Source organism: Chelonoidis abingdonii, chromosome 1 (genome assembly GCF_003597395.2).
Source record: "Chelonoidis abingdonii isolate Lonesome George chromosome 1, CheloAbing_2.0, whole genome shotgun sequence".
Classification (NCBI taxonomy): Eukaryota; Metazoa; Chordata; order Testudines; family Testudinidae; genus Chelonoidis; species Chelonoidis abingdonii.
In genome coordinates, this window is record NC_133769.1 from 261,587,630 (window position 1) to 261,601,379 (window position 13,750).

A 13,750-nucleotide genomic window follows, 5' to 3' on the forward strand; every position below is an offset into this window, starting at 1 on the left:
ACACACACTAGAATAGAAATGCAGAGTTAATTGTAGATTAAATGTAATTCTTTCTCCACAAAAAGAATTATTCTTTTATCTTTCCAACTCTATACAGTCCCATGTTCTTAATTTAACCATGACTAACTTCCAAAATGCATAGCCCCAAAACTGAACCGGGGGGGGAGGAGGGGCAAGAGAAGCATTAGATCAAGCACAGATCAAAACAAAAGAAACTTGTAGTTTCAAGGCCAAAGCATTCATGAGATACAACGTGACAAGTATGTATCCACTTCCCAGATATCAGAATGGGCATTACCAATAGAACTGGGCAGGAAATGGTTTTTGTGTCCCATGAAAATTGTCATTATTTCAGAACAAGATCCCAGACTAGACAACGGACACGCCAGTTCAAGGCTCAAATCAGGCAGACCATGGAGTAGGACCTGGGTCTCTCACATCACAGGTCAGGCCCCGACAAAGGAGCTATTGGCTGTTACTGGCTTGCTCTCTCTGGTTTTGACCAGGCATTCCAGCATGGAGCTGAGAAACCTCTTTCAACAAAAGTTTCCCCAAAAAGCAGAAGATTCCCTCAAAGTTTTCCAACTGAACCTTTTTTTGAAGCCTTCCCAACCAGCTCCAATTACAAATTAAATTCACCTTGAATTTGCTTTCAACATTTCTTCACTGCTTGCTGTCTACACATTTCTGGGGTCACCTCTGCACCTCTGCCGCCAAGCATTTTGTGACCCCAGTCCCATCACTCATTCTCCTTGTTTATTTCAGTTCTCTTTGGTACCCTCATAATCAGCCACTCTCATGCCCAATTCCAGAGTCTGATGGCCCTGCCCAGAAGAGGCCTCTCTAAAGAGAAGCAGCCATCTTCTCATCTGAACTCCAGGGTCAGGAGGCAGCAGAGCTCAAGCAATGATTGGGGAGTCAGGTGAGCCAGGAGAGCAGGGCAGCACCTTCAAGGTCACACAGAAACTCAAGTAGTAAGAGTTCTCTACGCTGAGGAAGCTGCCTCAATACCCACCAGCAATACCGAAGTGTGTCCCTTTCTCAGCTGTCCCTGCTCACTAACAAGCCATTCTACCCTAGTTCAGAGGCTGGTGTTCCAGCTCCATGCTGGTAGCAGGATACAAAATTCCAGCCTCTCCACCACTTTAAATTTCCCTTCCCCCAACTCCATGCTCAGCATAGCTACCCCAAGTCCCGTCCCTACAACCACTCAACTTCATCTCACGTCCATGTTCCCCCAACCTCCTCTTTGGCCCTCCAAGCCCCCACTTCATTGCCATGCTCCCCAGTTCCTTATGCTCCCCCATTCAACAACGTATTTTCCCACAGTACTGATAAGACTGTAAACTTATGAATGACATGCATGTTTTGGGGCAGCACCTGTTTCTTCCAGCTATCTACAGTCACATCCTTGCAAACTGCCCCCAAGCATTTGGAAAAATGCTTAGTAAAAGTCTAACAAAGTCTTAAATCTAAATATTCATGAAATGCTCAAAAGTGTTCAGAAAATGCGTTTCACAAATTTATGAAACATGAACTTCAGCTGCTTTGACAAAATGTAAATTGAGAGGAATTCTAAGGATGGCTGAGAAATGTTTAATAATTGCATCACAATCTATTAAACAAAGAGCAAGGTGGCCAGTTTCCAAGTTCATATTTGTTTGGCTAGGTTGAGGAAGGAGAACATTTCCACTTCTCTTCAGGATCCCATCTCTATCCTTCCTGCGTTTCCTGTTAAGCCCTATGGTAACAAGCACCTCGTTAATCCCTTCTATGCCTCCCTTAGGTCCCAACACTGCAAACATACAGGACTAACTTTACTCATGTAAGCAGTCCAATTTGAGTTAATCCATGGGGTCCCATAAATTAAACATGTAACAGATTGGGGCCTTTGTGTAAGGTTTTGTATACTGTTTATTTTTGAGACTTGCCCACCTCACCCACCCCACCCCCAATTAAAAAGAAGGTGGAAAGGCACTTCTCAGCAACAAAATATGCTTGGAGTTGGTAGGACAAGCCATTTCTGAAGTTAGAATGAGCCAGAAAGGAAAAAAAAATTAAAGTGAACTTCAGGCACAAATTTAATAACACTAACTTTAAAACTTTTTTTTTTTTTACTATACTTCCTAGAAAAGGTTCCCTGGGATTAGATACATCCTGTGAAACTTCAGAAAGACTGGTTTGTTTTGGGGGTGTCCAAAGGAAATTAAAAATTTGAAGTTAGCCCCAACCTTTGATAATTAAATAATCACTCACTTTTCCCTGCCCTATCCCAGATAGATTGTGAAAATCAGTTGATGTTCTTGGTATGAAAGATATCCCAACACATTTAGTTTATGATAGACCTACCAAGCAGGCCCCCTTGTTTGTTATCTTGTATCCTTGTCTTAAAATGGCAAGTTGAGAATGCTTAAAAAAGGCTTTCCATGCTGAAGACCATTCTAACCCAAACAGGCAAAAGTATTTTTTTCAGGATAGCAGACTGAATTATATACAAATATCTAAAATTATATTTTATGAAAATGTTTATCAATAAAGGCAGTAAGAAAGCTATAAAGTTTTCCTTCATATTAAAATCATACATCACACACTAGATGAAATTTAACTCTTCATGGTGTAGGTGGAAAATATCATTGTTTAATTACAACAAAGTGATATAAAAATTGTAGTAGTCAGTATCAGGACATTATCTGTGACCTAGACTATGATTGCATTTCTCCACCATTATTGTAAATGGATACCCTAGATTCCTTTAATGACTGGCATAAAGAAGATTTATACAAAGGCAGTCAGTTGTTTAATTTTTAAGATGTCATGATATGGTGAAACAAACAAGCACATACACCATTTTAAGTACACAGTAATGTTATGTTACATTTTTGAACAGTTTAGAACTGAAAGTGCTTCACATCTATAGGATAAGAAATGGCTTCACTTCCTCATCCCTAAACAATGAGAGCAAAGAAAGAACCCTTTAATAAGTTAAATAACAGTGTCCCATTTATCCATGCGTATGTTCCCAACAATTCAGAAGGTCACACAGCGAAATTTACAATCTTTATACAGTATAACAAATTTAAGAAGAAAAAAAAGTTATCTAGACATTTCTTGGTTCCCAAAACCCTGATCTTGCTCTCTGTTGTAGAGCTAAGGACAAAATGTAACATACTGTATTAGCCTTTTGTTCTTCTTGTTTTTTAATACCAATTTCCTCATCCCAATTCATCAAAGGCATATTCAGTAAGATACCAGTATGGGGGTACTGTTAAAGTAAAAATCATCATTAGAGCTCACACATACTGTCAGCAAATTTACACAGCAATGCTACTCTTTACAATACAATGTAAAATAAGATCATGTTATGATGGAATTTGTTCCTGAGTTAAAATTTACTAGATACCGCTAGATTAAATGTATTCCTTTGTCCTTCCTCTGGAATGTCTTTTCACGGGTACTCAACAGAAAATTAAAATTCATACTAAAATAACGGCTGAGTAAGTCACTTCGATTTCAATGCCTGAACTTTACAACTTCGGCATACGTGAAAAAAACTCAAATCGCATTGCTATTCCCAAATCTAAATTCAGGAAAAAACATGATAAATTTGTGATGTTTAGCATCATTTAGCTCACTCTTTTTTAAGTACTGGATATAAATTCTGCTCAACAAAAAAGACTAATTAAATATATCAGCCCAACATTTTGGTTTGAATTCAGCAACAGGAAATAACTTCAAGATTAGACATTGTAATTAGTAGTGAGCCTTTGGGAAGATATCTAAAAATCTCTCACACACCCAAATGCTTTAACTTTTTCTCAATCTGTTCCTTTAAGAATATGGGACAGGGGACCAATTTTCAAATGTGAGCACATGGAATTAAGTACCTAAAAATATATTTAGATGTCTAAAATGGTCACTCGGGATCTACATGTCCATTTAGATCCCTAACATTCGGTTCCCCAGCTATTAATTTAATCCCTTGTATTGTTAAGTGATGATATTTTTAACCTATCCATTGTTAAAAGAATCTCCATCCATTTTTCTCGGCCAAGCAATTTGAAAATTCACTTTTCAACAGAGATTAATTGAAAACTGTATATGAAAAATGAAGTTTGTAGATCAAATGGACTTTTCAGAGCGAACTCTAACAGTCATCTTGCTAAAATAGGACATAACAGTGCCTGAGCCCTATGAAAAATTGTGAGAAATACCATCCATTCTACTTTTAAAATGGTTTATCAGATAAAAATATTAATGAGTAATAAATGTAAACAAGAAACACATTAATTCTATTTGCCTTCATTTGGGCTCTGCTTCCACAAAGACCTTAAGCGTCTACGTCAGTTTGAAGTCAGTGGGACTTAAGTCCATGCTTAAAGTTCAGCACATGCTTAAGTGCTTTGCTGAATCAGGGCTACAATAAGTACCACTGAAGTCATGGAACAACTTGAGTAAAGGTTCAGGCCTTTTTTATAACAATGATAAAGCCAGTGCTTGAACCTGATGTACAAGTGGTTACGCTATACCTCCATTTCGGGCTGCTATCCGCTGAAAAAAAGAACAGAGAGAGCTGGAACACATCACTTGAGAGGAGGATACACCTCTCTCCTCTAATTTGATGACTAAAGCAGAACAGAAATTTGTGTCTCCTTGTGCTTGATCCAAAGCTTATTGAAGTCAATGGGAATCTTACTATTAACTTCAATGAGCTTTGAATAACATCCTTAAAGAGGGCACCAGCTGCAGTTCTGTAGTGTCTTCTATTCTAAATCTAGGAAAACACTGCAGTTACTGCCGTTATAAAACCTACAGGCTGAATGTTTTTAGTGGTGCCCACTGGATGCATTGCCGAGCTTCCAATCTGCCAGAGCTACAAAACACACTTATTAGTATAACAGATGCCACAAAAAGGCCAATTGTAAATACAAACCTTATTTCTAAATTTTCTTTTGTTTATTCATGCTGTGATGGAAACAATATTGTTTCACATGTGATAAGAGAAGGGGATGGGGACCGATAGACTATTCTTCCACTGAGGGTGTTCTGAATAAAAATATCCTGCCTACTAAAGGAAGAAAAGAATTAGGCTGGCCTAACCTGAGTGGCCTATTTAGTTTGTTTGATTATCGTGACCATAAAATAAATAGCATTTTTATTCACAAAATTGAGATTAGGATTTTTTTTTTTGAAATTATCAGCCAGTGTAAGTTAAAGTACATGCACAACAATAGAAAATGTAGTACATAAACACCTAAAAATCAGTCATAAAAAAGCAAGCAAGCACATCAGTCTTTAATTGGCCAAAATAGTGTTGTATATTAGTGCTCCAAACGAGTGTAAATAAATATGTCATGGGGCCATTAGAATGAAACAAAAAATGGTGTCAATCCACAATTTATTGTATCTTTTTTTGATTTAATACTGAAAAGCATTTAAAACTGTGTTTAAATGTTTGCACAGACATAAATAATGTTAATTAAATGATTTAAATACATTGGTCAATAAGAAAAAATAGGTTTTGTAGATTTGTGCATGTGATCTGAGCAGGGTAATTTGAAACAAACCTACAAATGATCCAAACACAGCATCAACGAACTCTGATCTTTCTGAGGTGAGAGTGTACTGTTATTTCTAAAACTTGTGACAATTATAATAATGGGGGAAAAGTACAGTATAACATTGTATCAGCCCTGATACATCAATCACGTAGGCATTCAAAATTACAGATATTTACAAGAAAAATATATATATTTAATTAAAAAGCCACTGAAAAACATGGACTTTTAGTCAGCTGCTTGCACGTTCTGCAAAATGAGGTAATTTAGATGAAAACAAATTAAGTTTTGTAAAGTTCAGGATCCATGGTCTCCACACTTACAGATTGCTTCAGTTGAAAGATTTGACTTGTTTGTATACGTTACAAGCAAAAAAAATCACTAGATCCAGTTAAATCCTGCTTTGTAGTGCTCTTGAAGCAACACTGACTAGTCAGAAGGCTCCCAGCATGATTTGACAACTGGTCTTTCAATAGAAAGAAACAAACAATGGTAAATTAGTTATAAATTGGTTTCATCCCAAGAAGGATCATTCATATTCTTTAACACTTTCCTAACAAGCTTTTCCAGGTCCTTGCGAGCTCTTTGCTCTTCTTCTAAAGATTTCTTCATCTTTTTGTTATCCTGTTAAACAGAGGACAAATAGTTTATGGTAACTTTTTTCAACAGCAAACTGATCTTTCCTCACCAAAATGCATGCTGCTAATTGACGGGCAGTGAGGGCTCTTGTAAATAAAAGTCTGTTACAGATTTTGATGCAGCTATTTTGTGTTATACTTATTCAATATTCAAAAGTTACTTACACAATTACTTGGTACAGTGAAGCAGAAATGCCTAATGAAAACTAAAATGCTTTTCTCTCTCATACATAGTTATTATTAGAAACAAGTCACACATGGAAAATAGTTTTCAAGTCCCTTGTGAGAGTTAAAGCACATCAATAACTACAATGGAATATATTTGTAATAAAATAGAAAGAGAATGAAATAAAAAAAAGTTAGAATGAAAAAACCTGTAAGAACCACTTCTGCCTTCTGGTATTTCAAAACTTCTTTACTCTGAACTCTACACACTGAAATAAGTCTCACAAACCTAAAACACTACTGCAGAGCTCACACAAGCTTTAATTTGCTTTACTGGGAAATCTAAATTGCTTTATTGGTCAGGACACTGACATTAACTATTATTCTTTCTGACACATGCTCTGTGAATTCACTTCCAGCTAGACAACCACCAGTCAAACAAAGAGGACCGAGGCATTATCTGAAAGACAGCTCCTCTAACTGCAGTTTCACCACTTGATTGAGAGTCCAAGCCCCAGCATTTTGCCCTATGTTTGAAACTTCAACCCACAACCTTTGGGGCCATAAGTAAGGGTGCTACCAACTGAATGATACTAATGCTTACATCAGGGGTTAGCAACCTCTGGCACGTGGCTCGCCAGGGTAAGTACCCTGCCTGGCCAGCCCAGTTTGTTTACCTGCCATATCGGCAGGTTTGGCCGATCACGGCTCCCACTGGCCGCGATTCGCCGTTCCAGGCCAATGGGGGAGGCAGGAAGTGCCGCAGGCTGAGGGATGTGCCGGGTGCGGCTTCCCGCCACCCCCATTGGCCTGGAACGGCGAACCACAGCCAGTGGGAGTCGCGATCAGCTGAACCTGCAGATGCGGCTGGTAAACAAACTGGCCCGGCCCGCCAGGGTGCTTACCCTGGTGAGCCATGTGCCAGAGGTTGCCGGCCCCTGGCTTACATCATTCAATCCAGTGGAGACTAATATTGGTAGGGGCTGGGAGGAAGCAATAGGAGGATACAACAAGGATTCCATTAAAGCTCCCAAGAACGAGTGTGTGTCTGCTGTTTGTCATTCAGATTTGCAATCTGGACATCTCACTGTACTCTCAGCATCTATCAGATGATTATATAGTGGAAGTGAGCAGTAACTGCTTTCCCCCCACCATTTGCATCAGGTTGGGAGTGAAATCTTTTCTCATGTCAATATTGGACTATAAGTAGTATGCTCTACTTGGTGCTATGATCTGAAATAGCTTAGAAACCGAAGGTGGTAAGGAGGGTGGCATTCACTTCTTAAGTGGTGTACCTCACCATGAGTACATGAAACCAGTGGTCTGGAATCCAGATGTGGATTTCCAGATGAAGTTTAAATTCTTGATTCCTACCTAGTATAAAGCCCTGGGACTTGCCTAGCTTAGAGATCACCCCTCTCCCTATATGACACTGCCACAGTAGGGGCCTTCAAGGGAACTCGCAAGGTGTGTGAGAGAGGAAAACATTAGCAGGGTGTTCTCCATGTGGGCCTCTTGACTTTGGAATTCACTCCCCCATTACTCAGAAATAGACCAGATTTGTTGACCATTAGACTACCAGAAAAGTCCGTCTATTTGGAGAGGCCTTGGGTATGGGGATGACAGCAGGTGAGGATGCAGATTTTTATCTAGGGCCATTGAGAGTTCTGTAGGAGTTAACGTGAGGCATTTTTGTTTTGTGGACCTGCTGCTTTGGTGCAGACAAATGCTGCTAGTTTACTTTTGATGTTTTGTCTTAAATTTAATTGTATTTTGAATGGTTCATCAAAGGTACCTAGAGGCTGGGATAGGCATTCTTTATATGTTGAAATCAACACAACCCCCCCTAAACATTTTATTTTACACAGCAATTGTGATATTTATGGGGACATATGGTATGTGACTATTTCATTTGTTCTGGAACAAAAATTTTGACAGAGACAGAGAATACAGATTCATATTTATATGTATATAATTGAATCAGCTAGGTTAAAAACCTGGTTTTGTGGTACATAGGAAGGGAGATTTCATCTAATAGTCTCTAGCACTGAAAGCGAAGATCACTTAACTACTTTACATATAGGGAAAAGGGGCTAATTTAATGGCTTTTTACCCACCTGCACATTAAGGAATGCAGAAGTGCAGCAGCAGAGAACAACGGTTGGGACTTCTCAAACAGAACTGATTCTGTGTGTTGGTTACATTTTTAACAGCTCCAGTGAAAATCTGTCTGACTAGGAGACCAGATAAATTGCACCGGGCCCTCCTAGGAAGTGGTAGCAGAAGGGCAACTATGGCTTTAAGTAAGTGCACAGGTCTGACGTAGACAGTTCTATCCATTAGAGTTTAGTAAAGATAGCTTGACAGTATTTGATTCTTGAGAATACCCAGAAAATGATAAGCATATACTTGCAATACTTTTTTTATACATCTATCTTCCTTTCGGTAGGCACAGCCAATCAAGATTTTTTAAGAACCCAGAGATTCTATGGTTACCCCAAACAATGAAAGATCTTGTAACCTTGAAAGTGTGGGCTGACTTGTAAGTTACAGAAAGGAGGATTGGAACAGCCCAAGGACCCTGGCAGGTACACAACAGATACAAATACATCTACATGAACATTTTTTCCAGTAAAACAATCAAGATCAGTGCTCACCTGGGTTATCTGCTATATAAGGAATGTGTACACAATTAAAAGCCTTGTTTCACCAAAGTACTAAAGCAAGTGAGTGGTCTGCTTAAGCTATGGGTATTATTTAGTACTCAGACTGTGGAAGCAGACTGGGGCCCCAATCACAGATCGGGGCCTCCCCAGGTCTGAACAGACTTTATTCTGTATCAGCCTTTCCCTGTTATTAAGCTTCCATATGCCTTCTTACCTGTACGTGAAGCACTGAAAATGTGGACCCGCACTGGAAGAAAGCACCTGCAAGTATACCTGCGTGAAATCTTATGTCTGAAACTTTCTTTTTTTTATTATTATTTTTTTTGCCATAAAAATTGCAGATTCAGATCGATCAAAACATTTTGCGAATTCATGTTCAATTTGCCAAATTTGAGGGGTAGAAACCTTCCCCAAAAATTCTGGGGAAAAAAAAATTTCCTTTTGACATTTACTAAATGAAACATTTTCATTCTCAATGTTTTTTTGTTAAGAAATTTACATCAATTTTATTTTTAAAAGGTTTAAAGCTCAATAAAGAAACCAACCATTTTGTTTCAGGTCAAATTAAGTATTTTGTTTAACCTGAATTTTTTTCAACTGTTTGGATCACTGAAAATTTTGAAAATTTTTAGGTTTTGGGTTGACCCAAAGCTAATTTTAATTTTCTTTTCATTTTTTTGAATGGCCAGCAAACAAACAAACAAAAATCAGTTATTTAGACAGCTCAAGTTGCAAGTTCTGTGCTAGTTTCTCAAGTGGAATTCTGCAAGATGTTTCACCTATGGGATAAAATAATATCTGAGCTAACTTGTGGCATGAATGATTTTTGAATAGCAGTCACATGACAATAAGTGAGGGAAAGGAAAGGAAAATGGCTCATCTCCTGAAATGAGAAGATATAAGAATTGATCAAAAGGAGGTGCTCAAGTACTAGGGAGGACTGGAGAAGGGATAAAGGCCTAAATAGAATCAGACATGTTTAAATCACTGAGGTTATTATAGTCTGAGTACCAGTATCTTTGGTTTTTTTTCTATTTTTCAGTTGGTAAACTTTTATAGTATTTTAAATTTCTGCCCAATATGTCACAAATTGCTGCAGTTTGAAAACAGGGCACGTTTCACTCAGTCAACTTATAGAGATAATATACCTAACTCCTTTCTCCTGGGTTTATGTTTTTGTTTTGTATTATCTTCTCTCAGTTTCTACACTACATTTTTTTTAATTCAACTGGGATAGACCACCTTTTTTGGACTAAAAGCTGAAGATTCTGAATCAAGTCCTAACCCTGCGACTGAAAAAACCCTTAATCCTACTAACTTTAATAATTATTTAAATTATTTAAATTATTATCAGCTGCAACTACAATGTACAATCTGCACCCTCCCTCGCCATCCATAAGTGTTGATAAAACACAGTATGCATTATTTACCAACCTGTCTTAATTCCTGTACTTCATCCTTTAATGCATATACTGTGTCAACAAGGCTTCTAAAATAGAAGATTAAGATCTATTACAATCATTTGATAAGTGTAAATGGATTAACAGATGTATATATTATTAAAAGGCATTAAGTACCATGCAATAAAATTCAACACATGAAAAATGAAAAAGCATGAAGCAAAAGACCCAGATAGCTCCTAATACTTCCCCAACCCTTTGCGTAATGTTATACATTCTTATTAAGACATAACCCAGCCAGGAAAACTCCTTAGAAAAAGGACCTGTCATCATATTTGTAACATCTAGCATAACTGATGTAATTTTATTTGTGTCTAAAACACCATGCATGCCTAGTAAATTAAGTTATATACACTGTAAAATAAGTAATAAATACAGTTAGAAAGAAGCCTGCAAGTCGACACTAAAGGAAAGACTATATCATTCAGCAACAAAATTGATCGATTTTCAGCTGGTAGTGTACGCTATGAATGACCAGCAAAAAAACCTCCACTATATCACGACTGCTGTTCAACCTACTGCTACAGAATAAACAGAAATACAAGTTCACAGCCAAGTATATCACACAAATTACTTTTGTGCAAGTGTGAAATTTCCTGTTTTAAATTTAGACATTTTCTTACTTTTCTTCGATCACAGTCTGACCATTGCTTTTTGTTTCTTCTACAATAATTTTCTCTTCCTCTGGAAGCAGCACTTGGGGAGCAGACTCTTTACGGGAACCTATTACAAAAAAAAAAATTACAAAATGAATAACATGCAAACAACACAAGAGGACTTTCAAGAGATTATTGTTTCATCTCTATAATACATAACGCACGTTTATGAACCAAGTATTTGCTTTAAATTGTTTTTCTCACGAACACACAGCTATTGACTTATATCCTTTACTTCTTTAACAATGTTTTTCTGTAGACTCTGGAATTTTTTTTTTTTTTTTTAAATCTGACTTATTTTTTTCATTTTTGTTGGTGGTGGAATTCCCCAGTGTTGTCAGTGGTGATGCTGTCCAGAGATCAAGGCATAGAAAAATATCTGTCTCTGAATTTGTAAGACTCATATGGATTCAGCGCAGTGAAGTAATTAAGAGTTTTATGTGTGTATATAAACAAATTGCAGTAAAGCCCTTAGGGCTAATTCTGAACTTATTTACACCAGTATAAATCAAGAGTAACTCCAGCAAAGTCAATAGCTACACCAGTGAGAAGCAGTGAAAGTGAGATCAAATGTTGAAATTGCAGTTTCAGGGCACAAATGAAATCAATCACCTAAGAGTGGGAGTAGCAAGAAAAAATAAAAAGTTGAATTTTTCTTTCCAGAAAGCAAGCTATTCTTTATACATTTGCGAATTTTACAAATAACATCATTTATATATAAATAAATAAAAGATGGTACTTTTTAAACTCATATAAATTACCAAATTACATTATTTAAATCATTATACAAAGTACACAGTTAAAAAAAAATATAAAAACTGTTAACTATAAGGGAAAAAATGATTTCACAACAATCTCAAAACACATCTCCTCCAGCACCATTTTGCAATGAACATTTTTATTATCATTCCATAGTGATGCATCTCTAAGATAATTAGTGTAAATTGTGAAACAGGTGGCTCTGAACAGATACTGTGCTGCATTGAAGGCATGTGTCTTTCATGAAGCAAACTCTTCTAGAAATGATAGTTAATTAGGCTGCAACAAGTTACTAGCATTTTTCAAAAAGGTTTGTAAATAAAATGCTTCCTAAGCATTTGTTTAGAGCTACATGTTTAGTTAAATAAAGTTGATAAAGCTTTGGAACTGTTGTATATTTACCCAAAATGTCAACTATGAAATTATAGACAATACCCATTCATTTACCAGTTCATTATCATGGTCTTCCTCTAACCAGGAATGTATTAATTTTAGCATGATTTCAATTTACACCCAATAAATGTGAATTGTGGGGAGCACTTCTGTTAGTGGAAATTTGCTCGTTCTTGATGACCAGTTGCTTCATGATAATGTTGCCTTTGCTTCACAGATGGTAACAAAATGCTGTAATCTCTAAACACAGGGCAAATCATGTTGAAGAACGTGAGCCCACTGAAAGACATTAACTATCAAAACACTGCAGTCATATGTTCTGAGAACAAATAAGCCAACAGGAGAAAAACAGACCTCTGCTTAGTGATACAGAAAAGCTCAAACTACTTTTCAGTAAATGAGGGCAATCAGTTAAATCAGTGGGAACAGTCCTTTGGAAAGCACTGAGGATCTAACGGTAGATTCACATCTCTATACAATGATGATCACAAGAAAAGGATCTGAGAGCAGAATCTGGTCCTAAACAACCGTAAATCCTATATAATAAAAAAGGGTCAAATACTGTTTTAAAATGAACTCATGCTGTTGTACAATGAGAAAAATCATAATTTTGCAAGGAAGGAGTGACCTGAAACATAGGCACAGCAGCGCTCTGCATATGTGGTGAAAGAAATTTCTGCACTGACATTGTTCATCATAATTTTGACTGATGCAAAAATTATTTGTCTTGTGCTTATCAATAACTAATAAGCTGGGGAATTACCTGAGGTAGGTCAGGCTAATTGTGATATGTCAGGCTATTGTGCAGCAATGAGGTAAAAATAATTGTTAAGAGGCTAGACTAACGAACGAGCAGCATCAGAGTTTGGGTCTGAGTGTCAGTTTTTAGCACCGCAAGGCAGTAGTGGCAGAGGGTGGTGTTTACTTGAGAAAGAGGAATGTCTTGTATTTGTCTCCAGTGACTCCCTTTACCTAGTTGAAGGAATGAAGCATTTATCTCTAGACAGAGCTGTATCCAAGTCTCTCTGCTGGAAATAAGGATGCAGTGATATCGGGCCTTTGGAGGGGTGGGGATGGCATGGGGAGAAAGACAGCTAAAACCGGAAAATGTTATAAATAAAAAGCTATTTCACAAACACCATATCTAATCAATGTATAATCCACACACACACACTATATATATATTCATCATAGATAACCATATGTGTATATTAAAACAGACCACATAGAAAATACCTTGTGACACTGGGGTCTAGAATGCTGAAGTAAAATTTAAATCACATTTTTTAAAAAAGAAAATGTTCACATTAACAAACACTGCACACACACACACACACACACACACACACACACACACACACACACACACACACACACACACACGTGTCACTGGTCTTTTGTGGGCCAGAGTGAATAATAATGAGGAAGTCAGAACATCAAGAGCTTTATTGTCATTCT

General features: G+C 37.2%; 1 protein-coding gene across 8 annotated transcripts in view; it reads right to left on the bottom strand.

The window, feature by feature from the left end:
* Positions 1–2,774: 2,774 nt before the first annotated feature.
* Positions 2,775–13,750, bottom strand: part of ARHGEF7 (Rho guanine nucleotide exchange factor 7) — a 232,028-nt gene continuing 221,052 nt past the window's right edge. For all 8 annotated transcript variants that reach the window (XM_032764967.2, XM_032764968.2, XM_032764971.2 and 5 more), the window contains 3 exons: positions 11,108–11,207; positions 10,459–10,513; positions 2,775–6,179 (listed from right to left, as the gene is read on the bottom strand). In XM_032764967.2, the coding sequence (XP_032620858.1) occupies positions 6,057–6,179; positions 10,459–10,513; positions 11,108–11,207 (278 nt within the window). In that variant the 3' untranslated portion in view covers positions 2,775–6,056. The remainder of the gene's footprint in view (positions 6,180–10,458; positions 10,514–11,107; positions 11,208–13,750) is intronic.